This window comes from Ascaphus truei, chromosome 3 (assembly GCF_040206685.1).
Source record: "Ascaphus truei isolate aAscTru1 chromosome 3, aAscTru1.hap1, whole genome shotgun sequence".
NCBI lineage: Eukaryota > Metazoa > Chordata > Amphibia > Anura > Ascaphidae > Ascaphus > Ascaphus truei.
The window spans coordinates 401,592,730-401,612,995 of NC_134485.1; the positions used below are offsets into that span (position 1 = coordinate 401,592,730).

General features: G+C 47.1%; 1 protein-coding gene across 3 annotated transcripts in view; it reads left to right on the top strand.

Annotated features, from left to right (window-relative positions):
* NOX4 (NADPH oxidase 4) overlaps positions 1 to 20,266 on the top strand; it is a 293,029-nt gene that overhangs the window by 18,772 nt on the left and 253,991 nt on the right. For 2 of the 3 annotated variants that reach the window (XM_075592551.1, XM_075592552.1), the window contains exons 3-4: positions 8,399 to 8,509; positions 10,653 to 10,737. In XM_075592551.1, coding sequence (XP_075448666.1) covers positions 8,399 to 8,509; positions 10,653 to 10,737 — 196 coding nt within the window. The remainder of the gene's footprint in view (positions 1 to 8,398; positions 8,510 to 10,652; positions 10,738 to 20,266) is intronic. The other variant, XM_075592553.1, reaches the window with a different exon arrangement.

The window sequence follows — 20,266 nt, forward strand, 5'->3', positions numbered from 1 at the left end:
TAGAGGCAACGATGGGATAAAATGTTAAGGTTCCTGGTAAAGAAATGGGAATGTGGAGTATGTGGAGTGCGATGCAGGGTCTGTTAAGTTTACAATCAGGAGATCTAAAAAGGACTAGGTAGGAAAGTAGAATGGGTTCATCTTGGGGTACAGACAGTATCTGTCTTGGAATGTGAGTGAAGGAGTAGGCCCCAGGGTGGTGCTCCTTCCTTTCTAATTAATGAGGATGGTTTTAGGAAGTGCCGTAGTTACAATCTGAAGACTTTGTATTTACAAAAGAGCTTTTATTTATTTGTTACCAGTTTAGAAGCGTTCTGAACAGATGTGTGGAGCTAATGGGTTTTGGAGACTTGATAATTAAGTCCCATTCTTTTACAATTGGGGCATCACCTGAAGCGACAAGATTAGGCCTAGGGGAGGCAGTTATTAAAAGGTTAGGTAGGTGGTCATTGGGGCATTTAAGGGTTATGTTAGACCCTGTACAAACTGTTAAGAGCTCAGTGGTTGATTTTTGTTTTATGTTTTTGCCCAGGTCAAGCATAGCGTTGGCCTGGGGAAGGCAGTTTCGGATAAAGGCAGATTTGGCCAGGATGTTTTGGGTAGGCAGTACGGGGAGGTGTTGGGACCAACTGCTGCCCAAGTTATTGTGTAAGGAAAGGGGTAGGGCCCCTCATGATATAATTTTGCTGCATGTGGGGGAACGAATTGGCTTCGGTCCAATCGTTGAATTTAATCAGGAGCATGTGGTGGGACATAGAGCAGACAGTGACAAGATTTAGATGTGTGATGATAGTCTGGTCAGAGGTATCTCCTAGGTTGTGCTGGCGTGGGGCCAGAAACAACACAATAGTAGACAGATCTAGGAGGAAGATACATAATGCTATGGCTGCATTCGTGCTGGATTGCAGTTAGGCATTAGAACCTAGAAGGGGGGCTGAAATGCCTGTTTCGAGAGGATGTGGTTCATTTATCAGAAATCGGGAATGATATCCTGGTTGTAGTGTGGCAAGGCGTGTTGGAAAAGGCAGTGAGGCTAGTGGTGGCTTGCAAGGCTAGTTTGAGGCCTGTTAAATGACCTTGCTGGTGGCGGGAGTAATGTTACTCTAGGGGGGGACTGGGTCACTGTTGGCTCCTGGGGGGGTCGCAGACCTCAAAAGTATTTTAGTTGGGGAAGGCGGTACCATTCCAGGTTGTTGCCTGTACTTAGGGCAAGGGGGAGGGATCCTAGCTTCCTCTTTGTTCTAGGACAGGGGCCGGCAACCTGCAGCTCCCAAGTCGCATGTGGCTCTTTCAGCATCTACATGGCTCTCCTCACTGTGCTGCTCCTGTCTGCGGGGTGGGCCCGGCTGGTGTTTGTGGGGATGTAATATTCATGCATGTGTTGCGGCTCACAGAACATTTTTTATAAAATGGCTCTTCTTCCTTGAAAGGTTGCAGACCCTTGTTCTAGGATCTACTGGAACGGAGTCCCACCCACCCTGTTATTAGATATAAGGGATGTCAGCGTTGGAAATAAAGATCGGGATTCTGCTTTGTTTTTGTTGCAGCTTAGCGTATGTTTGTGGGAGTAATGTTACTTTTGGAGGGGGACTCACTCAGTATTGGCGCTTGGAGCGAAGTCGCAGACCTCAGAAGTATTTTAGTTAGTGAAAGTGGTACCATTCCAGGCTGTTACAGCTGGAATGGTGGGTACCTTCCAGATGGAATTTGTGGAAGACAGTATATTCCTGACTAGGTTCGGTTGGTGTAGTAGTGATCTTCCGATGGGGGCTCTGTGCTTTCAGACTAAGGTACTGAATGGCTAGATGAGCATGAGCTGAGGGTATCCCTCGAGCTCCGGGAGGTATGAGCGCAGCAATCTGTCTGGGTCCCTAGTTGTGGATAAATATGAGATATTTATCTGTTGTAATAAATAAAGCCATGACCATTAATTTCTCCCAAGAAGTTGTATGGTGTGTTTATTGGGAATGGGAGAGGGGTCCTGCTCGAGGCTGGGTGGAGAATTGCAGAGTTGGGGTGCACAGGAGTCTTGGTGTCGGTATTGGGTGGAAGTAATGAGGGGGTGGGGAGATGTAGATCAGAAGCTGAACATAGATTAAGTGTGGGAGAGTACTGAGAAATGAGGTCAGAAAGTTGCAGTGTTATCATGTTATGTATAGCTTGGTAGGTGAGGAAAAGTGTCCTGAATTTGACTCTGTAGGTTACTGATAGCCAATGTAAAGTGCATAGTGGACAGGAGAGGAAGAAAGGTGGTTGAGGTAAATGAGCCTGGCAGCGGCATACAGAATATACTGTAGGGATGATAGTAGAGGGGGACAACTACAACTACAAGCAAATTTCAGTAGTCCAATTGCATGAGTGAATAAGAATTTTGGAGGATTGTTCAGTCAGGAAGGGGCACATTTAAACAATATTGAAGAGGTGGAAACTGCAGGATTTGGGAATATACTCAATATGTGGGACAAAGGAGAGGTACGAGTAAAAAATGACTCCTAAGCATCTGGCTTGGGGTTTCGGGAGGATTTTATTGCAAGTGAGAAAACGGATACAGGTATGGAGTTAAATTGAGAGAAAATGATGTGTTCTACTTTTCACATGTTAAGTTTGAGATAGTGACAGAAAATCATGAGGAGATAGCAGAAAGATAGAGACATGAGATTGGGGAGCAGGGAAGAGGTCAGGAGATTTGGGTATCATCAGGCTGGAGGCAGTAGTGAAAGACAAATGACTGCATTCATTTTCCAAGGGAAGTGGTATAAATGGAGAAGAGTAGAGGTCCAAGAACAGAGCCCTGGGCTATGCCAACTGTGAGTGGGATTGAAGAGGAGGATGTGCCAGCAAAGCGGTCAGATAGGTAAGAAGTAAACCAGAAGTGGCCAATGTCACACAGGCAAATAGAATAGAAGGTGTGCGGAATGAGGGGGTGGTCAGCTGTATCAAAAGTAGCAGAAAGGTGTTACAGAAGCATGCTTGATGGTTGATGGAAATTAACCTTTGCTGAGAGAGAGCTTAAAGAGATGAATTACAGTAGTGTAGGAAGCTGGTTTAAGCGGGCAAAGGAGAGAACTAAATGTTGAGAACAGATGCTGTGGATTGTAGTACAGAGTAGATATGAGGGAATATAAGTAATTTTGTTTAGACAGTTATAGGACAGTATTATAGTATTATAAAAAGAGAAATTGTATTTGTAATGTTTAAGGGTATTTGTATGTTAAACTTAAAAATAAAAATGTATGAGAAATCACTATGACAGTTTGTTGCAGTCACATAACTTTTGGTTGCAATAAGCTATAATACTTCAAAGTCTAGTCTAGATAATGGCCAAAACAGAAATTTCTAGCTGTCAGGAAAGAATTTATTGGCCTGTGCAGTGGGTTTTTTTGTATTTCAAGAAGACCTTCAGCATCAAATGAGTTCATAAAATGATCTTATTTTGGAAAGCAATGATTTATACCAAGATGAAGACATAAGCAGCACCATCCATTTTTATAACGTTAGATACAAATACATGCACATTTAAAGTGATTCCTTTGCCACCTTGTTGCGGGTGAAGTGTAGGGTACAAGTTCCAATGACCTTGATGCGGAAATTAAAGTGTCAGTAATACCTTTTCTGAAAAATAAAGGAGGGAGCGGAATAAATAATTAAGAAAACTTTATCAAAGATAGTTGCAAAGCAGCAGTTTAAGCAATATCCTACATGTTTTATTTTTTGTTTTTTTTAAATAAATCAGTTCTGTACCATGAGAAAATACTTGTAGCAAATAAAAGGGAAAAAAAATGTTTTAAAGACATTTTTAATGTTTCTAATGTAGGAAGCATTTCCAAAGTGACAGCTTTCTTCCCCTTCTGGTAGGCTCTTGCTTTTGAGCCCCGCCCTCTCTCTAGCAGTGCACCAATTGTATCTAGTAACTGCCCAATCAAGCATATTCCAGGACTAAATTGCCCAGAATGCTGTGCAAGAACTGAATTAAATAACCTGGAGCAAGTGATCGATTACAGGAGAACGGATCGATCTACAGCTTAGCTGATCACTTGTCAGTATGCAGATCGTATTGATGCACATATTGAATGGGATTTTTTTTTTAATGGCAGCTTGAACTGCAGCTTTAAGTTTTACTGAGCGCATCAGGGGTTATGCATAACTGTAACTGTTGCGACCATTGTTGTTATTTAAGTAGTTTCCTCTCTACAGCACTGTTGGTACCATTGCCAAATAAGTAGTAGGGCAGGGGTGTCGAACTCTAGTTCTCAAGTGCCACCAAAAGGTCAGGTTTTCAGGATATCCCTGCTTTAGCACAGGTGGCTCAATTAGTAGAACAGTCATAATGACTGACTACTAATTGTTGCATGTGCTGAAGCAGAGACTGATTGAGCCACCTGTGATGAAGCAGGATATCCTGAAAACCTGAACTGTTGGTGGCACTTGAGGACTGGCGTTCGCCACCCCTATAGTAGGGGGATGGAGGCAATGTTATCTCCATCTTGTGAGAAGGACTGATAAAACGGTACCCTCAGCACCAGGAATAAAGATCTCCGGGTTAGGGCCTGCTACCTTATTGGAGGGGGGAAGGAGGCAGCAGGAGAGCTACAGCGCTACACACAGAGAGAACATTGGTTAATGTAAGAGGATAGCAAAGAAACTCTTTGTCACAGATGGTAAGAAGAAGAGATGGCATACTGTAGAAGAGAGAATGATTGTTAATCGAATAATTGTTAATTGAAAGCACCAGAGATGTCCAGAAGCATCAAATGAGGAAGTAATCACTTTTGATTAAACCACTTGCAGATTATTGGTGATTGCTAAAGGGAACCTTCTTTTCATGTAAAACAACTGCAGCCACATGTTTTGAATCAGGACCGGGTGGGATCTTTGCGGGGCTAGGTGCAGGGACACATGTGGCTCCTCATCTCTCCTCCTTGCATGGACACATGTCTGGCGACATCTCCTCCTTGCATGGTCATGTCATTATAGCTCCGGGAAGTCAGATGGCATTGTGTTGCCATGACAACGGGATGCCAAGTGATGTTGCAGCGCCATGAGGCATCACATTGTCATGGAAACGCGGTGCCACGGAGCGTCCCGTTGTCATGGCAACGTAACGTCCCATTGTTATGGCAGTTTGACGCTATTTGACGTCGTGGAGCCATAATCACTGGACCATGTTAGTTGCAGATTTCCCATTAGGCCTGATAGGCCCAGGCCTAGAGAAGCAAAATTTTGGTGCAGCAAAAATGTCCGCCCTCATAACAGAGGCCGCACTCTCGGGCCTATCGAGCCTGATGGGAAGTTCCTTACCTCTGCCGCCTCCGCCTTCCTGCTGCCTCAGCCTTCTTTCTGCAGCATCAAATGACACTGTGACATCACACAGTGTCTTGTGGCCATGTCAACGTGTTGGTGACGTCTGTAGCGTCATTTGATGTTGCTATTTCAAACAAGACAGAGGGTGGCAGCAAGGAGACGCGGCACCAGGTAAGTGCCATGGGGCGGCGGATCTTGAAATCCGCTGCTGATACTTGTGTAGCACATGTACCCCCACGCTCTAGGAGATCTGTGTTGTGGCTACAGGTGTGTGGTGCTGAGGCATACCTGTGAGGGTTCAGGAGAGCTGAGTTGTCTACAGTGATATGGAGACAAGTACAGGTTTTGATGATCACTGACGTTCTTTACCCGGTGCTTAGCACCTCCAGCTCTAGTGGGCTCCAGGGTGCCCAGTGATCAGTCCCCACTAAAGCACACTTCTTTCCTCCTGCCCAGGGACTGACACTCAGACAGGAGTATGATGAAAGCAAAGGGATCTTTATTGTAGTCATTGCAGTAAGTGGTCATACAGCGGATACAGGGTCATCAGAGAATCCCAGGCCTCTTTATGGTACTGACTCTCCTAGTGTTGAGACTTAGATATTGCTGAGCCAGCCAGCCATGAGGCCTAGCTGGCCTCTCTCTCTCACAGGGAGAAGAGAGACAAGCCCCATACCGCCTCTTGTTTGGAAGGGTGGGAGAGAACAAACTAAATTTGGCACTACCTCCCTGAGGAACCAGAAGGGGAGGGCTCAAGGTCAGTACCCTGATAGGCTACACTCAGACCATGAGTCACCACCACTACTGCTGTCACTCAGAGGAGCAGGAGGGGGGTCAATTGCCCTCAAGACTGTCTGTCACAGCCTAGACTGCTAAAGAAATGTGACAGGGGGAAAAGAGAGGCAGAGTAGACTAACCATGTTACACTTGTTATAATTGGTTTCCTGTTTTGTGGATTTTGGAAAGCATGTAGAAGATACCAACTCCTGGGCTGTTAGGTATTAGTGGCTCCAATTCTGGTTGCAGGTGATTAGGGAATATTTTGATGAGATTCTTGAGTTACTTTGTATATTCCTGGGTTGTATCATGGGTTAGGTTCTTGTAGTAGATTTTGTCTTTTGCCTTACAGTATGTGTATTTATTTGTATTCATAACAAACTGCACCTCCTTTATCTGCTGGTTTGATGGGGATGTTGTGGCTGTAACATTTGCCACTGGATTGCTGCATTTTAAGGCTGCTCGGATTCTTCAAAATCCGTTGTCGAGTATGGGCCGCACCAATTTAAAAAAATCTATCAACGGATTCAACATAAATCCATTATGCGGGGAGGGGTTCAATTTAGTACAGTATTCTCTCCAGTTGTGTATATATAGCTCCTCAAGGTGGTGCACCAACTTAACAGCCTGCACAAACCCCTTTACTGCACAGTACAGTACCTGACTTGTCAGGAGCACAGGATTCAATATTTGATGTGGAACTGACCTACCCCCAGGGGTAACCGATCAGGCCCCAGCTCAACCACTTTTTTTCTTATTTATTTGTTTTCTTAGGGGCCAATAATGGGTTCAACATGGTTTAGAATTCCCAAATTAATCTGCCTCTGCCTGAAAATGACCACCGTAAATTCCCACAACCTTTCTGGCACCTGAGAAGCTCCCCAGGGGCTAAACCCTCTGTCACTCACCTTCAAGCTATTTTAGTGGGAAGGAAAGGGAACCGAGGGCGCCTTGCCCTCTGCCTGCCACCATATGCCTGTGGGCCTTCACTCACCCTCTGCTCGGATGCCTTGTGACATGCTCTGCCTCCCATGTCGCATGCTGCTGGTCCCGCCAGCATCCACTGTAGGCCAGGCATACCGCACCGGCAACCTGCTCGTCACAAGGGCGCCGTCAGACACAGCTTCCAACCCTTGCTGGTTGTTGAGAGTGCCACCAACAAGGGGGAGGGGAGTTCCATGGAACTCAGCCCCGTTACTGCTACATAACGCAGGGAGTGGATAAGGAATGTCAAGGGGGGCAGCAGCAAGACATCTAATAGGCAGGGCTCGCTCCTTACCCCACAGATCCCCCAGTCATGCACCTAGAGGGCTTCACTTCCACCAAAAAATGCAATACTTATCGCACTACTTTGTGTTTGCTTAAACTGCAATTTCACTCCAGCAGTTTGAAAGAGCTGCACGGTGAGAGCTGTATCTCCCTGCACTGCTCTTACAAGCAATTGTGTAGTTTTAATGTTAATTTTAATAACAGAGTATTGAAGCATGGGGTCTCCTGAGCTGAACCGCATTAATTTCAGCCTTGAACACACATTGACATCAGCCAAAAGGAAATGACACCCCGCACAAATGAACTCACCATATTTACAAACGAACTGACGTATAAGTGTGAAATTCTGGTGAAAAAAGGCTTTTAACATGTAACTGTCACTAGCACACTTTGGTACAAAGAGAAATTGCGCCTTTAGGTCTTGTTTAGCATCCTGTATGCACAATGGTAACATTATGCATCACTGGTTGATGTACCCAAGGAAGCGGCATTATAAGACAGAATTCTCCGTGGAGGTCAGTGTCCCAGCCATGTCCCAGCATGCCAGGCATTCTGACATTCCTTGACTTTAATTAAACTCAACAGAGGAAAAGGAAGATTCCCTATAAGCCCGAAATTGCTTCTCAATTTCTACTTGACTGCAAAAGTGTTAGATTCATTAGATAGTTCAGGGGGGGAGAAATGACACTGTCTCCAACATATCAAAGGCGAGAATGAAAAGATGGACTAGTCATTTGTTCTCTATTTACCAATGTACTCGCAAGATTTTTAATATCATGTTCAGCACAGAGAATACATTTCACAGCTCCAGGGTTCATTTACAGGCTGTGACAACCGTCTCGCCTTGCTATTTAACCTCATCCAATTCTATATCCATCTCAAGCGGCAGTAACAAGGCTTAAGTAGAGTTTGCAACATTTTCTAAAAAAAAATACACATTTGTTGTGGAAATAGGAATCTTGTTTTCAACGATTTATGCTTCTCTTGGTATATATATTTTTTTCCAACATGTCTTAAATCATACTCTCTGACACTTGCTGTATTTCTTCAGTTAGGTTTGTGTATTAGTAGAGCCTCTGCATCGGTCCTGAACCTTAACTGCAGTTTGGTTCTTTTGCCAATGTGTCGGACTCTGCTGGTCCTTCTTCGTGGATACAGAAAGGTAAATAAACCAAAGATTTATATTTATTAGCTTAATTCATTTACTGTACTGTATATGTGGGTGAGAATCCCATTTCTGAAGCGGCTACCACCAAACCGTATCATAATTGCCTGTTGATGTCAACTTTGTTGTTAGATTGTTAAAGATCAGCAGTGGCCAACTCCAGTCCTCAAGGGCCACCAACAGGTCAGGGTTTAAGGCTATCCTTGCTACAGCACCTGTGGCACAGTCATTGATTGAGTCAACTGTGCTGAAGCAGGGATATCCTTAAAACCTGACCTGTTGGTGGCTCTTGGGGACTGGAGTTGTCCATCCCTGTTATAGATAGAATACATGTTGAACATTCTTGTATTGGTTAAAAGAAAATGGAATACTTATAGCCAAGAAATCATGGACTAGCCATATATAAGGATGCCCTTTCATAAATGGGAGTATAGACTTAAAGTCTAGAGGGGTTTTAGCGGTTAATGTGAGTGGTTTCAGCGGTTAGGGTAAGGGGTTAATGTGAGGGCTTTTAGCGGTTGGGGTAGGGGGTTAATGTGAGGGGTTTTAGCAGTTAGGGTAAGGGGATAACATGAGGGGTTTTAGCGGTTAGGGTAAGAGGTTAACATGAGGGGTTTTAGCGGTTAGGGTGAAGGGTTAACGTGAGGGGTTTTAGCGGTTATGGTAAGGGGTTAATGTGAGGGGTTTTAGCGGTTATGGTAAGGGGTTAATGTGAGGGGTTTTCGCGGTTACGGTAAGTGGTTAATGGAGGGGTTTTAGCGGTTAGGGTAAGAGGTTAACATGAGGGGTTTTAGCGGTTAGGGTGAAGGGTTAACGTGAGGGGTTTTAGCGGTTATGGTAAAGGGTTAATGTGAGGGGTTTTCGCGGTTACGGTAAGTGGTTAACGGAGGGGTTTCAGCGGTTAGGGTAAGGGGTTAACGTGAGGGCGTTTAGCGGTTGGGGTAGGGGGTTAATGTGAGGGGTTTTAGCAGTTAGGGTAAGGGGATAACGTGAGGGGTTTTAGCGGTTAGGGTGAAGGGTTAATGTGAGGGGTTATAGCGGTTAGGGTAAGGGGTTAATGTGAGGGGTTTTAGCGGTTAGGGTAAGGGGTTAATGTGAGGGGTTTTAGCGGTTAGGGTAAGGGATTAATGTGAGGGGGTTTAGCGGTTAGGGTAAGGGGTTAATGTGAGGGGTTTTAGCGGTTAGGGTAAGGGGTTAATGTGAGGGGTTTTAGCGGTTAGGGTAAGGGATTAATGTGAGGGGTTTCAGCGGTTAGGGTAAGGGGTTAACGTGAGGGCGTTTAGCGGTTGGGGTAGGGGGTTAATGTGAGGGGTTTTAGCGGTTAGGGTACGGGGTTAACGTGAGGGGTTTTAGCGGTTAGGGTAAGGGTTTAACGTGAGGGGTTTTAGCGGTTAGGTTACGGGGTTAACGTGAGGGGTTTTAGCGGTTAGGGTAAGGGGTTAACGTGAGAGTTTTTTGCGGTTAGGGTAAGGGGTTAATGTGAGGGGGTTTAGCGGTTGGGTAGGGGTTAACTTTTGGAGTTTTACCGGTTAGGGTAAGGGGTTAATGTGAGGGAGTTTAGCGGTTAGGGTAGAGGGTTAACTTTTAGGAGTTTTAGGGTAAGGGTTAAGGTTTTATGGCAGGGGTAGCGTTAGCATTAGGGGTTAAGATTAGGGGTTTTAAGGTGTGGGTTAGGGTTAGGGACTTACCTTGGCATTGATGCGGCCGGCGGCTTAGTGTCTCTGCGGCGAGGTCACTTGCGGCTCAACGTCAGCGGTCACTTGGTCGCAGTGAAACGGCTCCGACCGTGACAACAGCTTCTTTCTTGTATAGTATAGTGAAGAGATCTTTAAAAAAGAAGTACACACGAGACTGTGCTTCTGCATTCAATGGGCATTAAACATTTATACCACACACGTGAATAATTCCAGGGTCAGTTCTCCACATGTAAGTCATGACGGGCAAACTATGTGGCATGTATCGTGAACAATGCACATTTGAGCTCATATAAAATAACAAATGACTATATAGGTTTTCAAATTATTTTTAATTGCTTTATTGGGATTTTAAAAGCAGCCTTGTTACAATTTGAAGTGAACATAGTGTAGATACTGCCTGCCAAATGTTTAATAACGGTACTTATTTTACATGTTTATTCAAGGTTGTGAGAAGGAAAACCAGAAGACTGCTGGACAAAAACAAAGCTTTCCATGCTTCATGTGGCATTGCAATCTGTGTTTTTTCAGGTACGAATTTCTTTTAATATGTTAATCCGGTTCATTTAGCTCAGAAAAGACGTCTTTTCTTAAAGGACATTTGTGTGTGAAATATTGCACAGGAATTCATCTGGCCCCCAGGGCCGACTAGAGTTTCCACAGGGTCCCCCCTGTCGGCAACCTTGCGAGGCACCCCCCTTTTTCTCACCACCTTACTCACAAAATTCCACCACACACCTCCACACACACTTCCAACACACACACACACACACATACACTTCCAACACACACTTCCAACACACTTCCAATACACACACTATTCCACACCACACACACATACAATTTCACCCCTCACACACACACACACACACACACACACACACACACACACACACACACACACACACACACAATTCCACCCTCCCCACACACACACAATTCCACCCTCCCACACGCACAAATCCATCTCCCCCACACAATTTCACCCTTCCCCCCCACACACAATTCATCCCCCCCACACACATAATTCACCCCCCCCACACACATACACAATTTCCCCTCCCACACACACAATTTCACCACACACACACACACACTCACAATTCTACCCTTCCCGACACACACACAATTCCACCTTCCACCTACACACATATAACATTTTGGAGGACTACCCTATCCTATTCCCAAATATATTGATGGAAACCTATGTACATTAATGGCACTATATACTGTAAAGAAAGATATACAATACAATACCTGTCTGGTTGAGCAATCAAGAAATGTGCAAGTTTTTCACTAATGGCTCCTATTAAATAGCATTGTGAAAGAAATGATGCATTGTTGAGTGCTCAACATCCTCATGCCCTCCCTGATCAACTCCCACACTATCCTAACTGTATTCATTGCTCTGCTGATTCTGTTAGTCAGCAAACACGATGAGGTTGACGGGAAGAAGCAGAGAGGATGGGGAGAATTCCAAGTAGCAAAACCCATTGTCATGGTAACAGCCGGAGTATAAAACATAATCATACCGTATGATGATTTCTTTTTGTTTGTTTTTCTATTTGATCTGAAGGTGATTATAGTTTTAAAGATACCAATAATGTAATTGTTAAATGTATTGTTATCCAGTACATCGCTGATTTACTAGGACCCATGTTTACTAAGCAGTGCTATTCCGCGAGACACCGTCTTAGTAGATATGGGACAAAATGTGTTATAAAAAACATTAAAATTGTAGCAGATTTCTTGGTTGTGCATGGGTGCATGTTTTAACTTTTATATGCACTTTGCATTAGTCTTAGTATATCAGTTTACAATGTAGGCAATATCAATAGGAGGAGTTAGGGAAAAATAAATTAGATGATGATTTGTCACACGGCACACCTGTGAGTGAGCATGTTACTTGTATATGTGACAAGGGCTAATACACAAAGCTCATCTAGCTGACACATTTATTTACCCCGCGGGGTCCCTAAATGAGTAGTATCTCCCCTTTATCCGCCACAAATAACACCTTAAAATGCTGCGACCACCAAAAATAGTTCCAGGCCAAACCTGCAGAGTTCTTGGTCTCTGTGTACTAAAAAATATATGTACAGGCATACCCCGCATTAATGTACGCAATGGGACCGGAGTATGTATGTAAAGCGAAAATGTACTTAAAGTGAAGCACTACTTTTCCCCACTTATCGATGCATGTACTGTACTGCAATCATGCTATACATGCATAACTGATGGAAATAAGGCATTTGTAACAGGCTCTATAGTCTCCCCGCTAGCGCACAGCTTCGGTACAGGTAGGGAGCCGGTATTACTGTTCAGGACGTGCTGACAGGCGCATGCGTGAGCTGCCGTTTGCCTATTGGGCGATATGTACTTACTCGCGAGTGTACTTAAAGTGAGTGTCCTTAAACCGGGGTATGCCTGTAAATAACACACACAAAACTTTTGTAGCAAAGTGTGCCTGAAAATGCAATTACTCTTCCAAGTGTGCAAAGTTCAATTAGGGCCCAAAGACAATACTTACTACATTTTACATTTAATATACAAAAATAGTACAGTGCTTACGTTGCAGAAAAAAAAGAATTTGACAAAAAACATACCGTACAATATACTGTATGCAGAAACGTCATAAAATAAAATAAAAGCAGGATTCCTGTACGTTACCACATAACAATATCTGATTCCTTCCAAAAGTAGCCATGGAGCATAAAAGAAGAGAATTCACGTGTCTGACATCAGAGCACACCTCTTGTTAAATTCTGAATTCATTTTCTAAATGCAGGGTTTTTATCCTAAAACTCCTCTGCATTGAGGACAGGATAAGCGCACTGTCTGGGTGTGTCCTTAGCCCCCGCTTCATCAGTCTGCAGTGACTACTTTATAGTTTGAGGAGAAAAAAATTGCTTTTCTTTTGAATCAAAAAATGCCTGAGTATAAAAAATGTCCCATATCTTTATCCCCGTAGCTCCTAGAATAATGCGACGCCTATCAATCTGTTCGGGGAATTTGCTGCATGCAGGGAGAGTGTATTTCACCGGCTTATTCCTAAATTTGAGAGACAAATGCATTTCAGACCTCTGCTCCCTCACAATCGTGGCTTGTTTAGCATCATTTAATTTGTCATATGGCAAATATTACAGTACAAGTAAATATTTGTTATTCTTGTAAATTGTCAGATTCCCGATATCTTTATTTTTTTTGTAAATTTACAGTCATTTGAAATTCTCCCTAGCCACACCCTCTGGCATTTCCAGAACATTAAGGCATTCCTTTTAAGTTATATTAAAGAGGCAATCCATGCTGTTTTTTTAAAATACAGGATTGAAGCAGGGGTGTCTCGTGAGCGGAACCCCATTAATTTAAGCTCCAGGGTCCCCCTACTTCCCGAGATACATAAGCCACTCCAGGTATTACATTGCGGCTCAATTTCAATGCTCCTGCGGCCTGCGGGCCAATAGGAAGCTGTGACATCACCCGGTGCAGCTTCCTATTGGCCCATGTGACTTGGGAGCTTTAAACTATATAAATGTGTGTGTGTGTGTGTGTGTGTGTGTATATCCGCAGCACTCGCCAATGAGATGCAAAAAGAAATGTCATTATACACATGGCAAACCATCAAAAATGGGTGACGTTTCGGACCCCAATAGGTCCTTTATCGAGCTCCTACTTACAGTGTTACAGGCACTGACTTTTATAGGGGATGTAGTTGGCGCCAAAAACGGTGATTTCAGCTGTCACTAGGAAAGTGCCTCCAGGTGTGTGTTACACAGGGGAAATATAGTATCTCTAGAATTAGGGAGTCCCCAGAGCTGAAATTAACAGGGTTCAACTCCGGAAAACCCCCTGCTTCAATTCTGTATTAAAAATATAAAAACTAAATAAATGAATGCTTTAATTGTGCCTTTAAATGGATTTTTGCTTTTTTCTACTGGCAGAAATAGTTGTGACTCCTGGTTTCAATCAGCTCACTTTCCGAAACCAGGCATTGCACCCCGATATCCTCACTCCAAGACAAACACAGAAAACTAGGCCGCGTCACTGTCCTTGACCTGCCGTAAAACAATACATGTATTTTTAAGTGGTACTTTGTAACTTTAGTTACCTGTTTGTGTCCCAGATTATTAAAATACTGAATATTTTAATGTTATTATCTTGACAAAGAACCAAATGGTTATTGAACATATCAAATTCTGTGCTTCTTCCCCCCAACCCCCCCCCCCCCCTCCTCGTTCTCTGTGTCAAACTTTATGCCAAATTGGAATTGGCAGCAATCTCTCTGGCTAACTATCTGCAACAGAGGGAAGAAACTTAAGTAACAAGCTGATTACATTTGATGCAACCGCAGAAGAAAAAAAATGGAGCAGTTTGTCATAACATATGGTGTCACACCATATATGCAAATGTATAAATTAGTCCACTGACGCTGCTTGAACAGTGTGGCTCAAACAGTATATTTACAACGTTGACCTAAATGTTGGCTTTTCCATGTATGTTATAGCAATTACCTTTGTACTTTCATTTTCGTATAGGCACTTTATGGTTAAAGTGTAAGGCACAAACTACATGACATGGACAGTTATTTGATATTGAGTTGCTAGGCTTAAGTCTAGGACTGAATTTATATATCTCAGCAGAGCGTCACTATTTTATTCAAAGCTGCTGGAAGTTCTTCACTGTCCATTGGTGCATCTCCTGTGAGCAGGGCTCAGATTAACGTTTATAGTTAAAGACAGTGACATATTAAGCGATGTGAGTAACTGATTTCCCTCTTTGCTTTATTATGTCTCCTTCGCCACAGAATACCGCATTCATGCCTGTTATACTGTGTTATTTCTATGATATATCTATTGTATATTTCTGCACATACAGAATATATATTCTGGAAATATCTATTGATCTTCATTTATACATCTATGTACAGGCATACCCCGGTTTAAGGACACTCACTTTAAGTACACTCGCCAGTAAGTACATCTCGCTTAATAGGCAAACGGCAGTTCACGCATGCGCCTGTCAGCAAGTCCTGAACAGCAATACCAGCTCCCTACCTGTACCGAAGCTGTGCGCAAGCGGGGAGACTATAGAGCCTGTTAGACATGTGTTATTTACATCAGTTATGCACGTGTAGCCCCGAGGTAAATTTGAACTTTCTGGCCCCCCTCCGCGAGTGCCGTGCGGTAGCGGGTGCCGCCGGAGGCTTTGACGGACCCGCCGGCACTTCGCGAGGGTGGGGGCCAGTGCAGGGAGCGGTGCAGGCCGGTTGCCGGGGACGCGATCGGGCCGTCGCTAGGGCCGTGATCGCGTTGCCGCCGGCTCGGCGGCTTAGGCAGAGTGCGCCGCCATTGCGCGTTAGCTCGCGCATGCGCAGTAGGACAGAAGCGCGCGATGGGTTCCCTAGAGCAGGAAGAGATCGCGCGAGAGTAGGGAAGGTAGCAGAGAGAGTGAGGCGGCCATTAGGGGTTCGCGCATGCGCAAGGGAAGCGTGCACGCGGCCCCAATGCTTTAGGCAGCCCCTGGGAACTACAATTCCCAGGAGGCTTAGGGAGACAGGCATCAGGTGCCTGAGTGTAGCCAATAGGGATGCAGGAAGCTCAGCCCGGGAATATAGATACATTTCCCGGGCTTTGCAACAGCAGTCAGGAAGGAGCAGAGGAAGGAGTAGGAAGGGTGCAGGGAGCGCGTGGCTCCTGCATCAGGTAAGGGTTCTCCCTAGATCCCCAGGCAGGCCCCAATTCCCGGGTAAGGGTAGGGGGTAACTGAAGAGGGACGGCCATAGCTAGGGAGGTGACCCTTACGTGTGGAAGGTGCAGTTTGGCAGTGCCACAGTGGATAGTGCTGTGGGCACTGTCAAAGAGGCACAGTGTGATAGCAGTGGGATTGCTGCGGGATCCAGGTGGCTGTGTGTGATTGCAGCTGTCTGGGTGTGGGTCGCTGCATGTGCTGTGCGCAGTGCGTGCAGTGTGTGTGCACGGTGTGAATCCCTGCAGGCTGACAGTGTAAGCTGAATGTTGGCTGCAGGTGTGTTAGGCTGCTAGGATTAGCAGTTACAGTTGAGACTGGGTAGCTAGGGGAAGGGGGGGCGGTTATTGTCCACAGGCCCTAGGAGTTTTCCCCAAGCCATCCCAGGTTGCGGTTCGTCAGGGACAGGCCCTAGGTTAGGGTTGCTGTCGCTCTAGCAGTGGTTAGTGATAGGGATAGCGGCGGTTGCTGTTCCCACGCGGTTGGTGTTGCCGTGGTCCGGTTGCAGTTCCCGTTGAGCGGTGGGACCCTCGTTGGGGTCCACCGGCAGAGTACCTGGAATAGGATCAGACGGACGTCTGACCCTTTTAGAAGAAAGTGTGTTGCGGTCCCGAGCATCGGAGTGCTCGGAAGGTATCTCTGAAGTAATATATGTGCACCAACTGGGCCCTAGCTTAATATAGTGACTGCGCAGTCACCCACGACCTTTCGTAGGAGGACGAGACATTGGGTGTGGGGTGATCACAGGACACTGGGTGGGGTACACCAGACATTGGGTTGATGTGATGCGGGTAGAGCATCTGGTTATGGTTATGTTATGTAATGTGTTATATGTGTGTTAAGTAAAGAGTTAGTATTGTTTATCTATAAGTGTTATTGTATTTCTTACTCAGGGCTATCTTTCCTCACGGGGGATCCTGGGTAAGTGGAGGCGCTGCACCACAAGTGGTAAGGGTTTCCCCAGGCTCCCAGCTAGCGGAGGCTCAGATCTCCTGGAGCCACACAGGTTATGCAGTACCAGTAGTCCTTTAGAGCAGGTGTGTTGCAGGGAAAGGGACCGGTTAGACCACGAGGGGCCAATGTGGGATTGGGTGGGTCAGCCGGTTCACAAAAAGGGCTACATTTGGAGGCGCTGCTGAGAGATCAGACCTGGGGTGCCCTGTACATGTTTTTCTAAATTTGTGTCCTATTTTTGTTCCGCCATGGGGAAGCCCTCAAGGCGGAGGAAGCCACGTGCTAAGCTCCCGGCCGCGCGGGAAAATGTTGCCAACAGTCATCTAGGACTGGCGGGAAAACCCGAGCCCCGCCCCCACACTGTGAGTGACTTAGTACAGAGCTCGCCACACTCCCTAGAAGAGAGTACTGGATACAGAGAAAATTGCTCGCCGTCGTATGGATCCTGGCCGACCAAGGATGGGAGCGTATCCTTTTTGTTGTGTCCATGTACAATACAAACATTGAGTATCTGGGGTAGTATGGACCTTAATGTTTTGGCGTGCATGGTAAAAATGCGGTTGGAAGACGCGAACGAGGAGGGGTACCTAGACTGTTTTTGTAACCAAGGTGACTGCTCGTCTTGTAAGTTGGCTTGGGGACGTATATGTGGCTACTGCAGGGTACCAACCCTGCAACCCAAACTGCCGCAGCCTGCCGAACGGCCAGTGGGAGGGGACACTGTTGTAGAAATGGAGTGTCCTTCCCCTGAGGAAGAAATAGACTGCCAGGGGTTACACCGCAATCTGTATGTGTCCTGGCGAGCGCCAGGAATAGATGAAGTTGTGCTAGCGTGTCCCTGCCTACAAAAAGCCTGTGCCTCGGGAGCGGCCCTGTCGCAGTTACCGCTCGACTTCAAGAACATTGAGTTGGATGGAGAACTGGGTATCCAGTGTTTTATGCCAACTTGTGACTGTCCTAGGGAGGCACTGGAGTGGGGGCCTCAATGTGAGTGTTGCGGGGCCTGGTTCCTACAGCCTATCCTGCCCCAGAAGGCGGAACCAGCCGATGAAGGAGAGGAGGAGCCGGACCTCTCTCCTGAAGTAAGTGATGCGTGTCCCCAGTCTGTTCTACTTCCAGAGGCCGCCGAGGACCCGTGTGTCCAGACCACTGTGGCAGACCCTCTCAAAGGGGACGTGCAAATGGAGGAGCAGGAACTTCTGATGGCGGAACCTGCGGAGGAAGAGGCGCCTGATGGTGCTACCGAGGTGGGTGAAGCCGCTCCTGAATTGTCCACTTCAGCGATGGAGGTGGTGGAGGGCCCGTGTGCCCAAGTGAACTTGCCAGACGCTGAGGCGGAGCCGCTGAAGGCGGAGCTCCAGATGGCGGAACCCCAGATGTCGGTTCCAGACCCGGTTCCCGAGCAGGAACCACCGAGACCAGAACCACAGATTCCGGAAGGCCAGGGTAAGGTGTTTATACCCCTGCCCTTGTGTGATGAGTCCAGCGACCAACCGAGCGTGGTGATGCGCCTGCCGGCGGACCACTCCAGTGAGGTCACTGAAGCAACCGTCTCAACTGATCCAGACCATGATGTGGGCCCGTGTGCCCTGCAACTGCCAGTCCGGCCTACCACTGAGGTACCAGCGGTCCCAGGCTTGGGATCAGTACCTGCCGACAACGACGGGGGTAAGTTGACTGCCCCAGGGGTGTCGGGTGTGAGCTCCCCGGTGATCGTGGAGCCTGGTGACTCCAAAGGTAGGGTCACCCGGGCGATGGGCTCACCCCGTCATCGCGTCCTGGTGGAGGTGTCTCCCCCAGAAGATCTCTGCAGATCGTGGAATGAACTCGACCTTATCCAGGTATCCGGTGTAGCGGACCGGAGCGACACATACTCCTGTGGGAGGAGTCTCCAAACGGGCCTACCTGAAGAAGTGGTGCCGTCTGTGGAAGAAGTCACCGTTAAAGGGATGGTTGGAGCGGACAAAGACTCTGTTGAGACCGCTCTGGTAGTTGTAGCCTCTCCCAGGTGCGCGATGGAGCGCTACGTTCGCCATGTGGTGGATCGGGGAAAGAGACTGAGCCTCCCTGTCTCCCGTGAGACGAGACCGGAGGAACCGGAAAGGGTCAATACCCAGGACCCCGTACTATTTGTTTCGCGAGGGGGAGGCGGTGTTTTGACAGAAGGGACAGGTCTTGAGCTCCAAAAGACTCACAAAAGTCAAGGTGGGATACCCTCACCCAGTCTGTTAGGGGCACTCCAATCTGAAACTCAGCTGGCCTCGGGTATCCATGCGGGAATGATGTTGGGTACAAATGGGAAATTGCTTGTGTATAATGTACTGTTTACAATGCATTTTCCATTATATAACAACATGTATGGCTGCTACCCAAGCGAGGGCGTTGGGATTCTGCGAGGGGGAGAATGTAGCCCCGAGGTAAATTTGAACTTTCTGGCCCCCCTCCGCGAGTGCCGTGCGGTAGCGGGTGCCGCCGGAGGCTTTGACGGACCCGCCGGCACTTCGCGAGGGTGGGGGCCAGTGCAGGGAGCGGTGCAGGCCGGTTGCCGGGGCCGCGATCGGGCCGTCGCTAGGGCCGCGATCGCGTTGCCGCCGGCTCGGCGGCTTAGGCAGAGTGCGCCGCCATTGCGCGTTAGATCGCGCATGCGCAGTAGGACAGAAGCGCGCGATGGGTTCCCTAGAGCAGGAAGAGATCGCGCGAGAGTAGGGAAGGTAGCAGAGAGAGTGAGGCGGCCATTAGGGGTTCGCGCATGCGCAAGGGAAGCGCGCACGCGGCCCCAATGCTTTAGGCAGCCCCTGGGAACTACAATTCCCAGGAGGCTTAGGGAGACAGGCATCAGGTGCCTGAGTGTAGCCAATAGGGATGCAGGAAGCTCAGCCCGGGAATATAGATACATTTCCCGGGCTTTGCAACAGCAGTCAGGAAGGAGCAGAGGAAGGAGTAGGAAGGGAGCAGGGAGCGCGTGGCTCCTGCATCAGGTAAGGGTTCTCCCTAGATCCCCAGGCAGGCCCCAATTCCCGGGTAAGGGTAGGGGGTAACTGAAGAGGGACAGCCATAGCTAGGGAGGTGACCCTTACGTGTGGAAGGTGCAGTTTGGCAGTGCCACAGTGGATAGTGCTGTGGGCACTGTCAAAGAGGCACAGTGTGATAGCAGTGGGATTGCTGCGGGATCCAGGTGGCTGTGTGTGATTGCAGCTGTCTGGGTGTGGGTCGCTGCATGTGCTGTGCGCAGTGCGTGCAGTGTGTGTGCACGGTGTGAATCCCTGCAGGCTGACAGTGTAAGCTGAATGTTGGCTGCAGGTGTGTTAGGCTGCTAGGATTAGCAGTTACAGTTGAGACTGGGTAGCTAGGGGAAGGGGGG